This window comes from Magallana gigas, chromosome 1, assembly GCF_963853765.1.
Source record: "Magallana gigas chromosome 1, xbMagGiga1.1, whole genome shotgun sequence".
Lineage (NCBI taxonomy): Eukaryota > Metazoa > Mollusca > Bivalvia > Ostreida > Ostreidae > Magallana > Magallana gigas.
Window position 1 is genome coordinate 74,090,871 of NC_088853.1, and position 23,935 is coordinate 74,114,805.

General features: G+C 32.0%; 4 protein-coding genes across 5 annotated transcripts in view; 2 read left to right on the forward strand and 2 right to left on the reverse strand.

Annotated features, from left to right (window-relative positions):
* The window catches only part of LOC105337927 (immunoglobulin superfamily member 10), a 298,746-nt gene that overhangs the window by 155,845 nt on the left and 118,966 nt on the right, over nucleotides 1-23,935 (forward strand). The window lies entirely within an intron of this gene.
* The window catches only part of LOC105329042 (uncharacterized), a 144,538-nt gene that overhangs the window by 82,620 nt on the left and 37,983 nt on the right, over nucleotides 1-23,935 (reverse strand). The gene's annotated exons all lie outside the window — the stretch shown is intronic.
* LOC105333279 (uncharacterized) lies at nucleotides 1,838-18,691 on the reverse strand. 2 transcript variants are annotated; one of them, XM_066075185.1, is made up of 9 exons: nucleotides 18,528-18,691; nucleotides 18,004-18,237; nucleotides 14,602-14,916; nucleotides 8,353-8,637; nucleotides 7,321-7,605; nucleotides 5,913-6,194; nucleotides 5,286-5,582; nucleotides 4,981-5,016; nucleotides 1,839-4,878 (listed from the first exon to the last, which is right to left on the reverse strand). In XM_066075185.1, exons 1-9 carry the CDS (start codon nucleotides 18,592-18,594, stop codon nucleotides 4,511-4,513), a joined length of 2,169 nt encoding a protein of 722 aa, XP_065931257.1. In that variant the 5' UTR covers nucleotides 18,595-18,691; the 3' UTR covers nucleotides 1,839-4,510. The 2 variants fall into 2 exon arrangements, with proteins under 2 accessions (XP_065931268.1, XP_065931257.1); XM_066075196.1 differs by lacking the exon at nucleotides 7,321-7,605 and having other exon boundaries at nucleotides 1,838-4,878.
* LOC117688588 (uncharacterized) lies at nucleotides 22,399-23,903 on the forward strand. Its single transcript, XM_066075220.1, has 3 exons — nucleotides 22,399-22,842; nucleotides 23,263-23,481; nucleotides 23,570-23,903. Exons 1-3 carry the CDS (start codon nucleotides 22,619-22,621, stop codon nucleotides 23,721-23,723), a joined length of 597 nt encoding a protein of 198 aa, XP_065931292.1. The 5' UTR covers nucleotides 22,399-22,618; the 3' UTR covers nucleotides 23,724-23,903.

The window sequence follows — 23,935 nt, forward strand, 5'->3', positions numbered from 1 at the left end:
TGTTTAAGACTGAAATTAAACGATATTTGATTTCTTTTTTTATGAAACGGGATGTAGAGCAAAAGCCCATTAAACATTCCTTATGATTTATTTCTTTAGTGGAAAAGTGTTTTTTATTAAGTAACAAAGAATGCTACCGACAATGGTGTACTGGTCACAGTGAGTGGAACACTTACTTAAATGACCTTGTTTATACTTCTTAAGCATTACACAGCTGAAGAAGTACTCTTGTTAATAATAGGAATATCGGTTGAAAAACAAGTACTCTGATAAGTGGCGTTTTCTTTAAGCTTATACCATAAATGTGTGCATTAAGGAAGTAATTAATTCAGAAGTGCATTCATAAGATCGCACTAATGAACAAAGTACATGTAGTCCAGTGTGTATTTCAAAATATTAAAATCCACATATTAATGCAATATATATACAGGTATCAAATGTGTGAATTGTTTTTTTAATATACATTCATTTTGTTTTTCATGAAATTATTCAATCTAAAAATATCTTATTGAAATTGAGTGTTTTGACCGAAAATAAATATATATTGGAAATGAAACTTAATGAAGATAGTCTCCAACACTTGGCAATATTATCACCATGTAAAATGTATATTTTACATGTTGTAAACATTTTCTATAGTTTAGCTTGTTGGTAAATTAACGTTATTTACTCTTCTTAATTATCGTGAAATCCCTCCTGACTGTGATGTGATAGAATGTAAATTAATGTTTATCAAACGCCTTAACTGTAAAAAAGAAAAAGGACATCAAAGTAATCAAGTGTAGCTTTAGGAAAGATACTTATTAGAAAGGGAGGATTGAAGGACAATGGTTTCAGCTAAGAAATATGTGTTTGACACTAATAAAGTTAATGCAATTACATAACAATTAGCGGATTCACGCAGGTAAAAAAATATACGTTTACTTGGACAATGGTCAGTTAGGGCTCAAGAAATATATTCTCTGATTGGATGATTTATATATGTCAATTATTAAGCGGGTCATGCCAGTAAAATAATATTACATGTTTTAGAGATGATTGTAAGTTAGTCTAAAAGAGAAGAGAGTTAGAGTTCGATAGTTAGAGGTTAAGAGTCAAGGTACAAGTCGTCCGTCTAATCCGTTACGTTTTCCCTCACTGTCATATGTAGGTTAACATTAAGTTAGAATTATTAATAAGCGAGTTTCCCCTTCTTAATGTGTTTGGAGTGGAGAGTAACTGTTTATATGATTGTGTTATTAAATGGAATACATGTGGAAAATACAGCGAGTGTTGAGTTAATTCTCTAATAATCGCCCGGTACGGAAAATACCCCATACAGAACAACAAACCAAGCGGTTATAATATATACAATATACGGGGAACGGGGTTCGTTTTAAACACGTCAGTGATATAAAGTTTAACTGTGCAAGTGAGCTTTTAAATTTATAAATTATATGAAAGTGCTGAACTACTCGGTGTAAATTTATCAATCGTGTCATCATAAAATTAACTGTTTAACAACAATTTTCTATATTTCCAGTATTTTTGTCCTTGATATAAATTCCAAATTTCCCCATATCAGGCTAACGTATTTTTCTCACGTATAATACAATTGCAAGGTTGAAATATAATACTAGTTATGTTCCCTGCATTATGTGTGATATAATTGACGTGTGCGACGTTGTTACCTACGTGTTGTAAATAAACTGTTCATATGGTAGCATGTAAACAAATACTTATCATTGTTTCTTGTTTATTCATCTTGTAATTTAAAAAAAATATACAGGTTCACTATTGTTTCATTCTATTAAAATAAGAAGAAAAAACAACGTTTTACAACATGCCATTTATTTGTTCGTCTTCCACATGCCGTTTACAAATAAGCTCTCTTGTGCAATGCAATCAATACTGGAAAAATGCACATGGACACGGTGCTAAATCATTATTTATATATTTATTTTGAATATGGTATATGTACATAACATAGGATTAGCTTTCCGAAACTTTTTTCTTAACAAATAAGCGGATGAATTTCCATTGTATAGCCACTTGTAAAGGATGACATGTACGTTATTATTTGTTGAACTGTTTAACAAAAAAACTTACCGTGTTATCCTTGAATGAAACTAATCAATATTAAGACATGTGAATGTGTAGTACTATTGCAGAATGTGTGCTTTCACAATGTACATTAGTATTGAATTGTTTAACTGTTGCAGAATGTGTGCTTTCACAATGTACAGCCACTTGTCAAGCATGACACGTACGTAAGTAAGTATTGAATTGTTTAACTAAACAACTTTTCGTTTTGTCCTTGAATGAAACTAATCAATATCAACGCATGAATGTATGTACTGCTTTTTCAAGACGAAGTTGGGAAATACAAAACATGGATAAACAAAACATAGAAGAAGGTAATAGACCTTGACAAAATGGAAATATGGCATTCAATCAACAATTAAAGAAAATAATAAAACTATGGTGGCATATTTATGCCATCCACAGAATTTTAATCAACATAGCTTATCACGTCTAGTCGAGATAAATATCTCGTCAAGTCAACTTTCTTGATTCTCAACAAACTCCGACTTCTATTTTTGTTCAGTCAACATAAGCTTTTACATTTTGTTGCGATAACTAGCTTGATAAGATGAGATAATTTATCTTGTATCTTGACTAAAATTTGTTGCATTTACAAATGCTGCCACCCACAAATCGAGTTAGTACATACATATCAATCGTATAATCGTATTTTGAAACTCAATACCCGATCCCCTTACGTTTATAGAAAGGCACGTAATCAAAATGAAATATACCTAATGGCCCGTCAATTAGTGTCTTATTAATTATCGTTTGACATTTAATCCTCAGGTGCAAATTCATATCTAAATCTGTGTTTAACATTAATATATAAATACATTGTATGCTGACTTATAGAGCTTAAGACCCCTTGGATAAAAACGGATGATGCAAGGTTGATATTGAACTACATGTAAGTTAAATTAAATCATACGATTAAAGATTGAAATAATAAGCAATATAAAAAAAACAACAATCTTTTATGTTTTAATTAGGAATGAAAACAAACAAAGATTACTGATATTAAGATCAAATAGAATTCTCCAAAATAGAACCAAAAGTAAAAAAGGCTTTATTTTAATTCTTAGCTTAACACTTTCAATCGCATAGAGTTTAATGCATTTAAGACAGTACAACTTTTTAAATATGATATAATGACGCTAAAAACAAATATGATATAATGACGCTAAAAACAGTGTGTTTTAAAAGGCAAAATAAAAATCAACATATTTATATGTTTTGAGGACGGCCTTATAATGTTCATTACCTTCTATGCAGATCAAAGGTGTCATCCTGGGTAATAAGTTCCAAACTTCTATTATCAAATATATGTTTACAACTTATGTTGTTTTGTGAACGGCAGTCTTTGCAAATGACAGGAATTTTAGATAAATTATCGAGATAGCTATCCCAACAAGGAGTGAGTCTTGATCGAGAAACTAGAAAGTTATCTTGACTTTACGTGATATGCTATGTTGACCCAAATTATGTGGATGGCAGAACTATGCCACCATATAAAACAAATAATGAACACGAATCCATAAAAGCAAAGTAAAATATTTTACTAAAAAGGCTGAAACGTCTGTGCAGGCATCTTCATGTAAATTTATGCCATTCAAACATTTTGGGGCACATTTGGAGAGGGGATCGAACATTTACACAGAAATGTATAGAAAAAATATGTATAATTAAAAAAAATAAACAAAAACAAAAACAAAACAAAATTGACAAGAAAGCTGTAACTTGAGTGAAATCATACTTATTAGGTAGATACGTTTTTTTTCAAATCATGATCCCCAAAGTAAATTAGGCCACCATAGGGATTGATTTTGTATATAGGAACAAATAGAGCTAAATCTTTAAAATTCGTTTTTAAAAAAAATCATACAGAAACTGTTATATGTATTGCAGCATTCTCAGTTAATGTAAATTGTAATTATTCTAATCATGAACCCCGGTGATAGGGTGGAGTTCACAACTGGTGTCAAATTCTAAATCGGGATAGGCATAAAACTTATTTGTTTAATGATCTTATTATCAAATACTAATTGACCAGAGAAGCTGCAACTTGTGTGGAAGAATTATAAGAAACGGTATATTTCACTTTGTTCTCAAATCATGATCTATGGGGGCAGGCTAGGGCTATATTGGAAACAATTTTCGGACCCAACAAATGGTTGAAAGTTTGATGGACATTTTTTAAATATATTATCAATTGACCTTCTTAAAAACAGTGATGTTCAATATCAGTTAGGACTATGACATAATCCTGTCTAATAGCGGACTTAATGTTTAACGTAAGAATTTTTGGAGAAAAAATAAGATCATTTTAAACAGGATTGCTTCAGCTACATAACCAATACATTGTGTATATTATGCTAGAAAGTGTGTTACGTATTAAACTTTCTCTAAATTGCCCTCATTTTTATAGGATTGTCGCTATTCATTTCTATAACTCCTCGTAAGGAGTTTCTGGGTCACATTGACCTAGTTCGGTGTAATCTCCCTCTGCAGCTGTGTTGTCTCCCTTTAGGTCTGTGTAGTTTCCTTCTTCAACCCTACCCTGTACATCATCGTAATGTTGTGTCATATTTTGCGCTTCGAGTTGGTCAACATCTGTACCCTGTAAGTCATCGTAATGGTGTGTCATGTTTTGAGTTTGAAGTTGGGTGCCTTCTTCGCCATAGTTACTTTTCTGATGAATATTTCGATATCGTCTGTCATATACAACAAACATTGCCACCATAAACCATGTCAAGCCCAGGAGAATAGAAACAAGAGAGATTGCAATAATATATGATATTGATGCCACTTCTCCTGAAAATACAAAATACAGCAACTAGATTGTAAATATAAAGTTTAAAAAAAAAATTTCTTCGTGTTTTTGTTTTGTTTTTTTTATGCTATACGTAAACGCACCTGATGATTCCATACTTGAATTTTCCAAAAGGTTATCTGACAAAAGAAACAAAAATTTTATATTTCGCATATAATAAACTAGAAGGAAAATAATTATTTTAAATAACATTCTCTTGGCAAGATCAGCATGCTATTGGTCTATAATCAATTGTTTGAGACTGGAAAATTAAAAAGCAATACTGATTAATTGTTCCACTTTGTTTTGATTAAGCTTTAAAAAAAAAATTACTCCGTTCCCCTTAATCATTTTTTTTATTTGAAGGCTTTCTTGTTAGTTCAAAACAGGCTGATTTTTTCAAAGTAACCTTCAGCGTTGATTGTGATTATAGTGACTGTTTGTCCTTTGTATGATAGTGTGTAGTTTCCAAAATAAGTATGATCCTTCATAGGAATGAAGCTTTCGATCACGTGTTTGTATGACACATCTCCTGTAGAAATTGTTGTTCTCGCAGACACTTGCACAGGACCGTCCCACTTGAAGTCAGATGATTGTGGAGGAGGGTTAGCAATGATTGGAACAGCAACATTTATTGTGGTATCCATTCCACTTTTTGACCCATATGTGGATTTGAATCTACCGGCTTTATCAAATCTGGTGTTACCTGTAAAATGCAATCAATACAAATATTCCATATACCTTTCATATAATAAATGTTGTTGTGAGCATTATTAGTTTTTAATGATTTTTATACGAACATGAATTTAATTGACATGCATTTAAAATGTTTTATCTGTAAAGTAATATATTTTGACTCCTTCTCTTAAATGACTTTTTTTCCAAATTAAATATCCAAACATGACTAGCACGATCTTAAAGAAAATAGTATTCTAGACAATTTTTAATGTCAAATTATTCCTTTTCTCAACCAACATTCTTTCTAATTGTATACTAGCCAGTTAAGACGTTGATAACAAATGGACACGATTCTTACATAGAACGTTGATGTTTATCACTTTATTTGTGTTGCTGAATCCTGTAGAACTCCTGCTACATTTATACGTGTCTGTGTCGGTACATTGGACCGTGTTTAAGGTGTAGTTCAGCCATGTCCCCTGCATCTTACGGAGTTCAGTGTCTGAATGGCTCCTACTTAGGCGTATTGTTGGGGCGGGGTTTCCATCCACCTGACACGATATTCTCAATGGTGTGTTTTCATTCAACTCGATGTTACTTTTTATTTCGCCATTCATATACAAGAGAATATCATCTAAATCTGAAAAGAAGATGATGAAATACATTATTTCAACCAAGTTGTTTGTATATTGTTTTATCATAATTTTGTCGAAATCTTCCTTTTTCGAAATAAAATAGAGAGCATTCTGTTCTCCATAGCTAAAGTGTGTTCCCTTATGTTCACTTATGTTAGCCCTATTAACACGATCATAAAATACTGTAAATGTATCATATTTAGCGTGTAAGATATTTGGCGGAATACGATTTTTCAACAAGTTAGCGTTGATTTGAATTAGCGCATGTCCAAATGTACTTATTTAACTACTTATATATTTTACATTTGCCGATGTTCTTAATTTAGCGGACGCCGTTTTCCGCAAAAGACACTAAATAGAATACACAGCCAAATGTAATACGTTTACAGTACGCTATGAGCCCTCTAAATGGTATAACTCGTATTTTTGTTACCTAAAGTTTCATGTTGATTTTTCTTACTATAAGAAAATTTTGAAATTTATTTATTTCTTATCAATAAAATGCTTCAAACAAGATGTCTATTAATATATATTTCATCAATCAAGATGTCTTAATTTTTTTTTCAATGCTTATGTTAAATTATTCCGTTTTCGAAGTTCATAAGGTATGATATAGTTATTTTTCAAATTTAGAGATCTTAATCCCGGGGTATTGCATGTGCTATCACTTTTCAGAATTGTATTTATCAAATGCAGACGAGTTTTTGTTCCTGTATTATATATTCTTAATAATCTCCAAATCCATTTCTCAGTCTTTAACTTTATTATAAAGGAGTTTTTGTATATATATACATTTTTTTGTAAAAGTCTTTTTCTAGTTGCATGCATATATACAGCAATCTTTAATCAAACCAACTAGATAGATACGTGTGATATTTTTATACTTTAATCTAAATGCACATGTTGTTCATGTTATTTGCTTCACAACCGATCATTCAAATCGTAAACGAAAATATTGCAATATTTGTTTAATAAATCGGCATTATCATGTTCTAAGATCACCCCTTTTCTCCCCAAAACTGTATACAAACCCAAAAGGTTCCCGGTATATATTGTAATGGACAGAAACAAAGCATTTGAAAATATTACAACTAAATTATCAATAGGTTCATATCCCTATAAAATACTTGCATTGGACATCAAGTTGAATGCTTTGTTTTGATGTCTTATCTCCCCGATCTGCTTTGCATCGGGATGACAGCATATTTCTCTGTACTGCTTGTTGTAATAACGTCCCCATCTCTGAACGAGCATCGCTGAATCCATCGGAGTCCTGTACTCTCCACGTTATATTACACGGTGGATTGCAATCCGCTTTACAAACAAAGGGACCAATAGTCTCCCATTCCCTCACCGTTAGTTTGCCATTGACGTTCAATACAGGTTCTGGAGTGATTTTTGGTCTGTCCGGTCCGTCTATAAAGATATATATATATAAATAGAGAAGCATTGATTTTTGTAGATGATTTTAATGTTAATATTTTTCCATTTTCATATGAATATTTATTTGAAAAATTTATTACTTATAGCTATGTCTAGACTGTCCGATTCTTCAAGAACCATTTTTTCTATAGCTATAAACATTGAAAATACATATTTGCATAACAATCGGTATATCACTTTTTGATCAACGGGTATCAGTTTGTATAAACTAGATTTCAATTGAAGGATGTTTCACGCAGTATTATTCCTTGTAATATCCGTGTCTTGGAGATTCATTTCATTGTGACGTGGTTACAAACGCTGTTGAATGGGGATGGTAGAATGTATCATTACTCGAAATTAAGTTATTTAGCGACTTTACTCAAACTATGATATGCACATTTGAACAGGTAAACAAGCATGTTTTTGAATATTTAATTTAACGATTTCTTTGTATTTTACTTAATTTGAAGTACCAACGTTTAAAAGGCCAATGCAGTTGGTTGTATGTAGTACAACATCGGTCGTCATATAATGAAAAACAGTGTTGAGGGATGTTGAACACATAGTTAAGATTCAATCTTACAGTTTGAGAAATTGTGTTACTTGGTCAACCACCGACAATAGATGATTTAATGTTTCTGTTTCCCTCTTTACTGTTAAAACTGCTAAGTAACAAAAAAAGAACTATGCATATTTTAATATCGTACAAAGAGTTTTAGTTACACCAATCATACTTACACAGAGGGTTAATCTGTACTGGATCACTCCTGTCAGACTCCATGACGTCTTCTGTAGCTGTACACGAGTACTTGTTGTACTTAAAATCTTTGGTTACTTTTAATCTTAGAGTATCTCTGATTTCTCTACTCATCTTTGTTTCGTTGACCAACCACGTGTGAGACAAGGTGACGAGCTTGGAGTAGTAGTCAGGGGCTGAGGTTGATTGACTGGAACACGTCAGTGATGTGGCATTATTGACCTCAACGTTAAGGTCTCCTGTTATCTTCGGCTTCGAGGGTTTGTCTAAAATTGATAAGAACCGTTAGAAACAATACGTGTAATATATCAGTTTTCTTATATCGAACTCAATGTACAAGATTTTCTTTTATCATCGGATTGAAAGGCTTGTCTGAAAAAGGGACACAAAATATGAGAAAAATTGGATGCTGAGTTTGACTATAGAAATTTTGCATGCATACAAAGGAGTGAAAAAAATCTAAAATACCTTGTCATATTTATTTCTTAAGAAACATAATTTTTAAGTAGAAAGTAAAACTTATAATAAGACATATCTACACGCCACTATTATGCGCCGTTACAGAAAAGAATTGGAGAATATAATTATTTTTCTACAAAATTTGCGATTTTTAAAATGAGGAAATAGAGATCTTAGAATAAGAATTACAGAATGATTTTCTTTATCTTAACGAGGTCGGGTCTATTTTGTTCTGCCCTAGATTTTTGAATTAATTTTTTTACTTGAATTTTTACTCATATAACTATTTTTCTAAGATAAAAATGAAGACATTTACCAGACCGTTTGGTAAAGGGGTCATCTCAAAGTTTGTTTATCTTTAACATAGGAGCCTATGGGATTTTGCTTGAAATGTATCAATTTTGCACATTTTTTTTTTTACATTTTTTAAAAAGTCTGCCTGTTCTGTACATTGTTAGAGTTATCTTTCTTTATTTGTTGATTTTTCATTTAAGAACTCTCTTGTGTTTTTCGGTAAACTTGTCATACGAAGCCCGCCATTTGTTTATGTGGTTGAACACCGCGCTCTGTATTTTTTGCTAAGTTTAGCCTACCACAGAGTAAGTAATGATTTAAAACTTGTTTATTATTCTGCAAAAAGATGATTTCAACATGTTTGTAGCTTTTACAGTAGCCATAATCAGTTTTGTGTGTAATTATTGAAGCTTTCTTATTGGAGTGTTGTCGTAATCATAGGCTTGTTTTGGTTTGAACAACTTTCTGCGAATTATTTGCTAAACTTTATATTGATAATTTTACAAGTTATCTTGAACGTTTCCTGATAGATTTGAGCTTATATTTGTGGTTAACTATATTTCCAAGTGTTATGCTGCAACATTTTATTTCTATGGAAGCCCATAAATGTCATAAGCTTTATGTATAGTGTTATTATCGATAACTATATATTAGCATCACTTAATAACGGTGTGTTAATTTATTTTGTATGAAATTCAAAGTGTTTCATTGTATCCTTTGGTTATATTTCAGTCTTTTACCAAATCCAAATACACATACACATTGACAATCTTCCTGGGAGTTGTTGTTTTTTTTTTTTTTTTTTTTTTTTTTGTTTTTTTTTTGTTTTTTTTTTTTATTGTAAACAAAGGTTAAATATATAAATCATTTTATGAAACATTTACTCTCTCACTTCTCACATACTCACATTTTCATCCCATATTGTAATATAAAATAAAGAGTAGGGTAGTTGCTTGTGATAGTTATGCCTATGCAGTAAAACTGCAATCCATGTGAAAAACCCCAAACAAACAAACCAAAGAAAGAAAAAAAACCAGAATACAAAAAAACAAAAAACATAAAAATATTAAATTGATGCATTATTGTACACATGTTAATTCTAAACTGCCAGATGATTAATAAAATCAATCCAAGGAGACCATGCTTTTTCAAATTCATCAATTTCTGATTTCTGAATATAAATATACTTTTCAGTCTTGTATCTTTGATTTAAATAGTGTAAAAGCCCTAAAAAATGTGGCGTCTTACTTTGTTTTAAACATAGAAATATATATTGTTTTGTATATAGGATTATAAAGTTTAGAATTCTGTTCTCCCAAACAAGGGGATAAACACCAAATAATACATTACAAACATCAAAATTAACATTTTTGTTGCATTTCTCATATATAAGTATACTAAGTGCATTCCATAGAGGCTGGATTTTCTTGCAAGTTGCAAAAACATGTTTTATAGTTTCAGGCATATCATTACAGAAAGTACAGCAGTCAGAGGTAGTAATTCTGATTTTCTTAAGATAATATTTAACAGGAAGAATTCTATGGAGAATTCTATATTGTAACCAATTAATAGTTGAATCATTGGTAGTTCTAAAACATATTTTAAAAACATCATGTACACTGAGATCGTTTGGCAAAATATCACATAGCTCAGCATTCCATTTGTTGATAGCTGTAGGTACACAATCATTTAAGGTTAAACATATGTATATATGCTTTGTTACTTTTTCTTTCAAAAAAATAGACTCATAATAAAATGGCATAAATGTAGTGCAGTCTCTCTTCAAAGTAGACTTATCAATAGACAAATATGTCAAGTATTTTGATATTGCACATATAACACTATTATATAACATTGGAGGTATATATGAAAAATGGAATCTTTCAGTAAAATCTATTCTTGACAATATGTTTCCATTTTCATTCATAAAATCTCCAATGATTTTAACCCCTTTCATATACCAATCTTTAATAAATACATATTGACATGCAATTTTTATATTTGGGTTGTACCACACAGGAATATTGAAAACATTCTTGGTATTTAATGAGCTTTTAATCATTTTCTTAGTATAGCATAGCCAAGAATTAAAAACATCTTGCCAAAAAATATTATTTCTTTGAACAACCATGCATGATAGAAAATCATCATCAAAATCAATAAGTTTTTTTGCAAAATCATTACCATTTATTGATAAAAAAAAGTCCATCCATGGTTTGTAGCCTTGAGTTAATTTCTTAATCCATGAACATTTAAGAGATGCCATGAAATTAGAAATGTTAACCATTTTTAAACCACCCTTTAGGTAATCGAGAGTAACAATTTCTCTCTTAACTTTATCACACTTTGAATTCCAAATGAATTCGAACAGGCTCTTACTGAGAGATAGAATGACATCTTGTATTGGATTTGGAAGTGAAATAAACAGGTGGTTAAGTTTTGGAATAATCAAACTTTTTACAACCGTGATGCGCCCAATGGGAGTTAAAATTCTCCTCCTCCATTGTTGAATTAGAGAAAAAACTTTTGGCAGTTGTTTGTTATAATTTAGTGATGTCATTTTATCTAAGTCGACAGAAAATTCTATTCCAAGTAAATTAAAAGAAGTGGAGCCCCAATCAAGTTTCCAACGTGAATGGTGAAAAACTTCATTAGAAAATTTTTTAGAACCTATCCATACAATTTTTGTTTTAGAGCTGTTTATCTTCAAACCTGAAATGTGTGAAAAAAATTCTAAAGTATCAAGAGCTGCAAAAAGTGAAATTGGTGAACCATCTAAGATGAGTGAAGTATCATCTGCATACTGAGAAATCTTATGTTCATTGCCATTAACAATTATACCTCTAATATCAAAGTTTTGTTTTATGAGAATAGATAAAATTTCTGCACATATCAAAAATAAGTAAGGAGCTACTGGGTCACCCTGTCTACATCCTCTTTGGATTTTAAACTGTTCCGACAGGAAGCCACATTGTAAAACAGAAGCCTTAAAATCTTTGTTGAGAATCTTTATCCAATTTATAATATTATTTCCAAATCCAAAGTATTCTAGAGCTTTGTATATAAAGGACCATGAAACAGAATCGAAGGCTTTCTCAAAGTCAATAAGAACTAAAAGACCTGGTATGTTTTCATTTTCAGTGAATGACATTAAATCATAAATAATTCTAGTATTTTCTCCAATATATCTTCCTTTAAGAAAGCCTGTTTGTGTATCAGATATAATATAGTCTAGTGTAGATTTAATTCGATAACTAATACATCCTGATATAAGCTTATAGAGAACATTCAGAAGAGTGATGGGTCTCCAGTTTTTCAAATACTGTCTTGGTTTGTCACCTTTTGGTAAACATGATATAATTCCCAATCTCTGGGAAATAGGAAGTTCCTTTTTCAGAAAAATAAGGTTGATTGCATTTAAGATAAAAAGTTTTAGATCCTTCCAAAAGAATTTAAAGAATTCAACTGTAAAACCATCACTACCTGGTGATTTGTTATTTTTCATATTTTTTAGAACCTCAAGAACTTCTTTTTCAGAGATTTCAGCTTCTAACGAGCTAGATATATCTGGTTCTAACTTAGGAATATCTACTTTAATAATTTCTTCAAGGTTAATATTTATTAAATCTGAATCAGCACATGTATATAGATTTTCATAGAATTCTTTGACGTGATTCAATATATTCGATTGCTTGTATATAATTTCCCCTTCTTCAAGTTCTACTTTTTTGATAGTTTTGTTCAGAAAATTCCTAGACTCCAAATTTAGAAAATATTTTGTTGGTTTTTCTCCCTGCTCGATCCATCTTGCTCGAGATCTTATGAAATGGCCTTGAAGTTTGTGTTTTCTTAAATTTTCAAGATTTGATTTTTTTTGTTCTATTAGTTCAAAATTAATGTGTTCTTGAGATTCTAAGGATGTTATTTCATTAACTAGGGAGATTTCAATCTTCTCTCTTTCCTTTTTCTTATGAGATGAGTATGAAATAGAAAGACCCCTTATTTCCATGAGAAGCACCTCTAGGAATATACTGTCGTCTATATCCTTACTGAAAAATGTATGAATATCAGCATTGTATGCATACTGACTCGGGAGTTGTTGTTAATGTACTTGTAAGAGGTTAAACATTCTGTGCAAGACCGGACTAGGGCGTCCTTACGCGACAGAACACTGCACTAGGGATTTCCTTTCCTGTTCTACATATTAAAGTTATTGCTAAAAGGCATCAAATGGATTAATAAAAAAAAACGTTTACCTCCTGGTTTTTAAGAGGTCTTATCAAAGTTGTTTTTGTATGCCCAATTTCCCAAATTTGTCAGGTAATGACTAGTTTGTAATTGACAAAGGCGGAATTGCTTATCTTTATAGTATTATTAAAACATTCAGAAATATTCAAATAATCAATAAATATACAACATCACATATTAAGGGTCTTTAATTTAAAATGCATGATGGTTGTCTTGAAATACATGAATCAGGCTTTATTTAAGCAGTTTTAGAAAACGTGACAGAGGGCTAGGCTTGCTGAACACTCCTCTTGTTTTCGACCAAAGTCCAAATATAGCTTTTATGTTTATTCCACAATATAATATAAAGTGTATGCATCAAACGAACTTTTTCAACAAATTTCGCTGAATATCTGCGGTTGAAACTATCACGCCACGGCGTCGACCAAAAAAGATGTCGTCACAATACAGATGAAACCCTACGCGAAAGTGTGCGTACTCGATCTGTACTCGGCCTCGTTTAATACAGTATTTAAAAGAATACACATGTTTTTGGAAAAACTGTACCGAATTACAATATCATTGTTTATATGACTTTGTTCTCATCTATTTTCATCCATTTTTTCTTGTTTAATTTCAATTGTTTAGCGTAGTTAAAAAGATGAAAAAATAGCCATCCATATCAAGAGATATAGACTTGTTTCAGGTGATATACTCAAATAATAGTCGTTTTTGTAAGAACAGAAGTTTATACATCTAATTATAACATTAATAGTATTGTGTTATTTTAAAAAAAAATAATTTTGTTATATTCAGTTAATATGAATAGATTTTTTTTTTAACTTAATGTGATCTAATTTTACTAGTTTTTATTCTTTCAAATTAATTGTGATTGATGTCACATAACGCATACACGCCGGGCTCAAAAGCACGTCCATTATCCTTTTCTTCGTCACACTGGACTCACAGTATATTTTTAAGATACGTTGTAATGAATGGAATAATTATATTTATTATATTATATTTGACTTGATTTTGACCACTAACTCTTATACCTCGCAAATCTTTCTCCTTAAAACAAGGCTGGGAATTATGACATTTGTACATTTATTTTTGCGCATTATTGTAATGACTGGCTGTTAAATGTTGCATACACACCATATTTTTTACCAAATCGCTAACATTACCTATGAACGCCAAAGCTATTTTTTCTAACAGTTGCATTAATGCATAACAAAGAGACAACTCACTGTGTACAATTAGTACAACACCTCCTCCTGACCATGCAGCTTCATCATTACTTCCACCGTTGTAATATCCAGCATCATCCAGAGTTATGTCCCTTATCTCAAACATGATGTTAGTGGAATTGTACGGTCTGGTAAGGTATGTGTACTTTGTCGACTGATAATATCCTCCATAACTTACTCCACTACTTTCGATCCTGAATACAGTTATGTTTTCTCTATATGTGTGGTAAACAATGTATAGTCCAGCGACAGGAAAGAACGGCGCTGTCCATGATAGATTCACTGTGTCTCCTACCTTGATTTTAATTTTGAAGACTAAAAAAAGGCAAACAAATGTTATGAATGTATGAATACTTTATTCAACTTCGAGAGAGATAACTTTGGGAAACATTACACAACAAACTTCTTCCATGCATTAAATAAATATTAAGACAGAAGAACAGGTAATATTCAGAAGTACTATTTGAATCATCTCTTAGTTTAATGAATGTTAAATATCACGATAAGAATTTAAACCCTAAACAGTTTTGTTTTTCATAGAAGATTTTTTAAAATGAAATTTCTGTGTTCGTTTTTTTTTAGGGGGGGGGGGGGTTGTTGTTTTTGTTGTTTTTTTTTTTTTTGTTTTTTTTTTGTTTGTTTGTTTCTTTTTTTTTTTTTTCTTTTTTTTTGGGGGGGGGGGAGGGGGTATTATTCCTTTTTATTCATTAGAGATTTCCATGCGTTTACAAAACATATTACTACCAAAAATTTAAAAACAGCCTAGATACATATATTGTCAAGAGATAGGAAGTTAGAGAGGGATAAATGTTTTAGTATGACTTTAATAGTAGTCATGTGCATAACATTTTTGATGTAAAGGAACGTTTTTAAACAGGAAGGATTGTATTACCTACATTTTATGCGTGCAAAGGTTAGACCTTTTTACAACAACACATGTTAACAATTTTAAATATGATCATTTTCATACAAAATCTTTGCCCTATGTGTATAGCGAGCGCAGCTCGCCGGCGCGCAACGCCGGCGCGAGGCGAGCTCTATCGGCAAGGCGTGTGTGAATAGAAAATTCGGACTAGTTGCACATTTATTCAACGGATTTTTTGGCGTCAGTAAAGCGGACCAGTAATGCCTTGTTTTAATCGTCCCAGTAATTCCCTGTAAATATGGTTTCCCATTTCACACTCTCACGAGAACGAGATAAAAGACTATGTACATCATGCATTGTAAATAAAATAATTCCATTACATAAGACAAACAGAGTTGTCGTTCCTTCGAGTGACGTCACAATGGATTTCTTGCACATTGATCCCACATAATTTTTCGGCGTCAGTAAATTTCGACCCACAATGCAATTTATCAATGTCGGACGATCTCACTTGACTTGATTCCTTCTCGCGAGAATCAAAGTAAAACTTTTGAGAAACAGATAAATTGTGTAATTTCAAGAATATCATGCTTTTTAAGTATTTCACTTAGTTTTTTTTTCAGGGTTTTTTAAAAGAGACAGACGACACTTGACCGACGTGAACTATGACGTCACAATAAGGGGAAATTACTCTAAGTAGTTATTGTAAATCTGCTGAAATATAAATACCAAAATCTTCTCAAAATCTTGCAAAGCTAACGAATGGGGACATTCTTTTTTTTTTTAAATAGGAAACAGTTGTTACTTGCTCTGATTTGGATGAATGCTCATATTTTTTTTATTCACTATATATTTACAGTAATTAATTTGCAGGAACGTTTTTTTAAAAGGGGGCGCGGCAACATCATTCAAAAAATATTTACAAGTAAACTGAAGAAGAAATTCTCAAAATCAGGGAAATTCTAATCCGGGTGAGGAATGGTGAGTGCGTAGTATGCATTTAGCTCTTTAACTGCTCAATGGTATCTTTATTATCACATTTATTGCATCCTCCCGGGGGGGGGGGGGTCCAAAACAGTTTTTCTTATATGGTCAGGAAATTTGTCATTATACGTAAATTATATTTTTTTTAAACGGGGGGGGGGGGGGCTCTAGGATAAGTCAATTTTTATATGTAAGTTTAAGAAAAATGTCTGCTACAAGAAAAGAGGGAATAAACTGCAATAAACATTATGTTAAAATCTTTTTTTATTCAACAATATTGTATCTGAGATAAATTCTATTTAGATAAAAAAACAATCTTATAAATTATGAATAATGAAATTTTACTAGAAAAAATAGGCATGTTTATATTTTTTTTGCATTCAAATTCATTTACGTTACTTTTTTTTTATTGATTTATCATAATTCATTATTTGATCACATGCTGCGCTCGCCCAAACGGTCGCACCGTAAAACATATTATTTTATTACAACAGCAGCAAATCATTTATATTTAACTGTAACAATTTTTAAAGGAAAGAAATACACATTTTTTTTTTAATTATTCAATAAAAATAGGGATATTTGATATTCAATATAATAATTTGATAATCTTGATATTCAAATGAATTATACTTAAGGATTAGGTAAGTGTATTCTGTGATTTATTTTTCTTTTAATCGTGTTTGATTGTTCACGTGTTATATCACGTTGTTGGTTTTAATGGTGTGAGGTTTATTATATACGGTTCAACGTATGAAATTATTTCCTCTGCATTGAACACTTTCTTGAAGTGCACTTTACAATCTTTTAAAGCTTTTTTTCCTAATGGCTAGGGTTTGGGTTCTACAGAAATAATTTCCTTGTCTTTAAATCAATCAATGTAAAATACTCCGTTGAAAAAAAAATAGTTATTTTTTTGTTGGTGGGGCCATTTACATGGATTGTGGGTTTTTTGCCAATTTGCAGATATGTAATTTCGTGGATGCGTCGGTTTTTAGTTTCAGTGGGAATAGGAAAATACTAAATCTTGTGTTATAGGTTTCGTCAAGAAGTTAATTCTTTGGGTAAAGCCTACCCACGAATACCCCTTATTCTAATGATTTCAAAGTATCTGTCATGAATTCTGTAGTAAATGGAGATTTATTATTAGTGCTCATAGATATGTATTTTAGACTAATAGCTGATAGTAGCTGAAAATTCAAAATAGTTTAAATATAAATAGAATACAAATTGCATAGCATTATTGGTTTTCAGTTTGAAAAACCTTGTAATAGATATATTCAAACAAATGATTTTTTTTAATAAATATATTTGAAACAATTTTGTTGTTCATAAAAAATATAGGTTTTCATAATTATGACGTTTAATGAGTTGGTACTCAACATTCTGTTAAAATATCAAAATTGAAATGAATACAGCCTCTTCAATGGCATTTGAAAGCAAAAAACACTTTTCTTGTATATGTTTAATTTTTTTTTTCAAATACTTCGTAAAAAATGATCCATTTTCATGAAATATACATGATATCATAAAATATTAAAGTTAAGAAATACCATTGTATGCCATTCTGTTGTCAGTAGCTGATCCAGGTGTTCTTACGTTGATAGTGATTTTGTCATACAGCAATACATCTGTCACAATGTACTGTGTATCAGTCACACGGGTCCAGATTCTATCCCTTGTTGTGTCTCTAGTAATGAGGATGAAATAGGAGGAATGGTTTGACGGCGTCCATGTAAATATCACGTTTCCCGACATGAACCTGGTTGATATTTGTACATTTTGACCTAAAATGCATATTGAAAGTGGCATAAGCAACAGAAAAAACAAATTAAAGAGTAATCTATGTTTTTTTAATGTAAAGGTAAACATAAAAGTGAAACAAAACTGCTCACCATATGGCAGTTAATTTAACTATGTACAATTGTCTAATGTTTCTAAAGTAGTTAATTGTTACACAGTTTTACCAATACCATTTAGTGCGTACTTATTGAACCCTTATAATAACGGCCGTGTAACAATAGTTATTTTTAGAAATTAACATGTGTATAGTTGTAAAGGAGCAAATGACACTCACTGTGAACAAAAGAAAGCAGTCCACATTTGATGATAAACAAGACTTTCAAAGGCGGCAACTTGACCATCCTTTTATTTCCTCCCAAACTGCTATAACAGTGTAGGTTGATACTGAGACTTTCAAAGTAAAGAAAAATAATATCTTCCTTCTTCCCATGAAAGGGTATATTTATAAATGCATGTGTTTATTTCTTTACTGATTTTTCACACTTGTGCCGCTAAGAACTTGCTTCCGGAGGAAGATCAGTATAAAAGGTCTCCAGTGTTAATAATGTGCGGTAAATATAATGTTTCCATTTTTGTGATCATTGTAATTTAATAAGTCTGTCTGTTTGTTAGTCTGATTATCTGTACGTATGTATGTCCGTTTGTCAAATACCTGTTTTTACAATTTACACAGTATAAGAATCATCTCCTGCAATATGATTGAGGGTGTGTTGTAGGTGCGAAATATTAGGTTTAAGAAAATCAATTTTCATCCCTAGATAATAAAATGACGTTTTTAGCAAAGACATAATTTTTTTAATCCTCAATATGTTATTCACTAGCCAGATGAACCTTTCGGGTTGTCTCCTAATGTGTAATGGTTTCTTATTAATTTGAACCCCAAGAGTTTAAAAAGTACCAAAATATATTTTTGTTATAAAAAAAATAGTTTCTAAAAATCCTTAATGCAATGTTTACAATTTGCACAATAGCTGAATCATATTTTTTTGATATAAGTGATGTTTCATGAAGATTGTAAAAATTATATGTTCATTTTTGGGTCCAATGTTGGTTAAAATGACGTTTATCTTTTTAAAATATGCATGATTTCCAAAACTCCTTTTTCTATCTGTTGAGGAAAGGTGAAGCAGATACTGGTTGTGTTTCTGGATTTTTTTTGTGGATTTTTTATATTAGATTCAACTGGTTTACATGTAGCAAGACTTGGCCAGGACTCGTTTCAGATTTTGAGGAATAAAACAAATTACAACTTACATCAAACATTTATTAGAATAACAAGGGCCGATCTCAAGAGATTTTGAAGTACTGTTGCTTATTCACTTTTTTTCATTTACGTAGGTCCCACTAACCTCTCCAATCCCGGGCGACTCCCATAAATTACGATAGGATTTGCTGCATTATAAATGCAAATATTTAAGATTTTTTTTGGCAATCATTCACGTTCCCTTCGAGTGAGATTTCATGTTCTGCCCCCCCCCCCCCTTTTTTTCATTATAAAATCGAAAGTGAAAATAAAGGCAACAGTTTCGCATCTAAACTGTCATATGTCAATGATTTAGAAATGTGTTCATATATTCAGTACCTGGCGCGTTTTCTCTTTTCAATGGCACAAACGCAATACAGTTAATAGCGCAATGGTGCAATGGCACGATGACGTGATAACGAACTAACGATGACGCGATAGATGACGCGATAGATGACCGCGTCATCGCTATTGCATCATCGTATCATCGTTATTGCTCCATCGCGTTATTGCTATCGTATTATCGCGCTATCGTTTTATCATGCAATTGCACAATCGACATCGCATTGTCGCGCTATCGCATCATCGTCATCGCGCTATTGCAACATCGTCATCGAACTATCGCACTATCGTCTCAAATATCGATTGTGCGATGATGCGGTAGTGAACTACAGTCGCTATCTGGATTCCATAGTTAAGAGACGAGCAAATTTATTGTAAGTATTTTCATTATTGATAATCATTTTATTTTTTATCTAACCAATGTAGGTTAATTTTTCCCTGGTGCTTATCGGATGGAAATCATACACTCCCTCTGGATGGGACACAAGTCCATCGCAGATTAACTTCCAGCCTCAGGCTAAATCCAATTTTATCTTTGTGAACTATTTAAAGACAAATGTAGATAATGTGTTTTGCCAAAGGGCACAACACACAGCAAATGGCAACACCAGGGGTTTGAACCGTCGACTTTTTTATATTTTTATATAACACTCACATCATATATCATACATCATATGGCACATGAATTGTTAAAAAGTAACACACCATGTGTAGGTATAGGTATTAAAAGATAAACAGAAGTCAACTAAAGACCCATATTAGTTTAAATATTCGTTAAACTTTGTTCAAGGATTTTACATATTAGTTAAGCCTGTAAATGGCCGTGTAAAACATGTTACTTTAGAGGGTTGACTGGGTATTCCCGGGGCCCCATCCCAACCAAATATGACGGCCCAATTATGGGATACAAGATGTTAGGTAGCCCCTTGAAAGATATCCCATTATATTTACATTCTACTGTGTTTTTCCATTAAATTATGTGATCTTCAAATGCCTCTAAATACAACAAGTAGTCAAAGGTCAAATTAACGAGTTTTATTATGACGTCACAAGCTTTGAACGCTGTAAACTGCAACGTCACAAGCGAAAATCAAAGTTCACGCTTGTGGCTGTTAATGTGTCTCTTCCATTAATATTAACTTACCCTTAGGATAAGATAGGAGCTGTAAGGTATGAATCACATTTGCAGACAAGGCAAGAAGTAAAAAAAAAGTATATAAGCTAACGCGCGTTACTCAATTTGTATGCATACACCGCTGCATTTATGAGAGTGTATACTTAAAAAAATCATGAATCAATACCATAATAATTGAATTATACGAAATTTCCTTTTTTACGCCAGGCTACCTACAATGTAATCTGTTAATGGCCGTCTAAACCCAATTCCTTTTGAGCGTTGAATGTGCATTCCCGGGCTCCCATCCCCATCAAATATGAAGGCCCAAATATGGGATACATGGAGTAAGCCAGCCCTTTGCAAGATATCCAATTATAATTGTATTGAACGACATTTCCTATTTTCGTCAGGCTAGCCCCTTGAAAGATATCCTAATTGAAACATAATATGATGAGTGTCTTACCTTTTTGTCTAGCTAGCTAATCATGTCAATGTTAATGTCAGGTCAGAAAGTAATATTGTTTTTCTGTGTAACTTGTTTTTTTGATTAAAAAAGGAAGTTTATATGGAATTTTGAATATACGTTTTTAGCATTGCTACGGTTATTTGAATAGCAAACCAACCACAGAATTATATTTGCTATTCGAATAGTGAATAGCGAAAAGTAAATAGAACTCCAACTTCTGAATGTCATGCAGATAACCGTTTATCTATACCGCGAGAGAAATAACACTACTATTTTTAAAATGCACTGATATTCCCGAAAATCGATTTAGTATATCTGACAATAATTGTACATTGACTGTTCCACTGTACATTTCTACTGACCAGCACTGTAACCCACTGTACGCCACTGTACATGGAACTGACTAGCACTGTACCCCACTGTAAATTAGAACTAGAAATTCTTTCTAAATATTCTCATTTAATATTATTTTTAATATCTAGTTATATGCAGCATTATTTTAACAGATTGTTGAAATTAGTTACTATATAAACGTTACATGTGTATGTTTTGTAAACTACGTGTACCGGTCACTTCATTATAAGCGTAAGAAAAACGAAAAGACACGTGCTTAATCAGATAGGTTACAAAATGATTTTTGTTTAGAATATTGTAAGCCTTCGATTAATATTACCTTGCTAATAAGTCCCCTTATTTCGTTTATTACTCACCAAAACTAACCAACTTAATGTAAAATGAGCAAAATATATTCAGAACTTTTTTTCTGTAAACATACAACGAAATGACAGAACACTTGATTACAAAAGTATATAATGTAGATAAACGCACATTCCTTGCTCACATGTTGACTGTTTTTGATGATATATTATAAAATTTTGGGTTCAAATTTTACCGGCAATAATGCCTTTTGTAGTTTGCGTTATGAATTTTGAATATGAAAATTTATCATTGAAATATCAACGGGAATAGTTATGTTAAAGTGTCCTGGAAGTCAAAATATAACTTGAGTTTAAATTACGCGGATTTTAAAATAAAACAAAGTGTAAAAAACAAAATTTCAATGCGTGGCCTAATAAGCGTGTTATCCGCCGTCAAAGTTGTTGATTTTCGCACCTGCTCAAAACCAATCAACGCAACTTCCGGTTTTACTATAAATAGAGAAATTAGGCGTGACGTCACAACACAGCTTTTTCAAAGATGGCCAACAGAAGCGATAGCAGCATTTCCAGTATTTCCTCGTCCGATATTGACCTCCACATGTCGTTTGAGGTGGGTTCGTTTGAAGAAAGTGTTCATGACGCCCCCCAGAACATCCAGCCTTACAGATTTGAGCCAGAAGCAAGCAGTTCCGACGAATCGGACGACTCCAGAGGGGACAACCCCGAGGATGATATCGTGGACAGAGTAGGAAATACGGACTGGTACGGCATTTTTGACATGTGAAAGCTTTATTTATAAATAATATGAAACAATTTGGAACCTATGAAATTAATTTGAAATAAAGTACGTTTCAAATGCGGCTAATTACCCATATTATAAATCTACACAATTAACCAAAATGGCGAATTTACCGATCGACGCCAAGTTACTACAGATGTACATTATAAAAATTCTACTTATTTAGGCCTAATAATAACTAAGGAATCTGTAACTTTATCAATATAAGAGTCAATATTATTCAACATTTTTTGATAAACTTTAGCTCCAACATTGATCAAACCTCGTATTTATGTTCTTGATGGCCCGTTTTATTTACACATTCCCCTGACATTAATAGTGGCATTTTTTAATTTTTTTTTGACACATCCGTATACTTTATTTTTTTTATTACACACAATTAGGTGTAAGTGCAACTGTTGTACAGCTATGCCCACTGCAAAGGAAAGCATCTGCTGCCAAGAAGTACAACAGATTGATGCCAAGAGGGGATCTATTCATCAGTTAACCTGTATAACTCGGCACCCGGGGTTTGGACCAGTTTGTCTGGACGAGTATGTACTCGAGACAGCATACTACCAGTACAGATCCCAGTATGGAGAATTAAGAACAACCACAGAAGAGTAAGTTGTATAAATGTAGCATTTATTTCATACACATTGATTGCTGTTTCATCAACTTGTACTCATAAATATGCTTTTTTTATTACAGAAGAAATAGGTACACAGCCTATCGCCAGCTTGTTCGGTGGTGTTGGGGCTATTTAGGAAGAAACGTCCGTGTTCCCCTACCTGCATGTGCAGTGACCAAGATTAAACAGACTTTTCAGTCCAACCAGTATAGAGGGTTTCAAGACCCAGAATAAGTAAGTTTGTTTAAAAAAAAATAAACATGCAACATAATACAAATGTTCACACAAAACAAAAATAAACATATTAAAAAAAATAAGTAATAACAAGGAAAGCATCAGTTACATAAAAATTTGAGTACAATAAGTAAACAGATTATATGCATCCAGGAACGGGACGTGGACCCTGCTTTCATGTTCCCATATATACAAAAGGGGAGGGTTAGAGC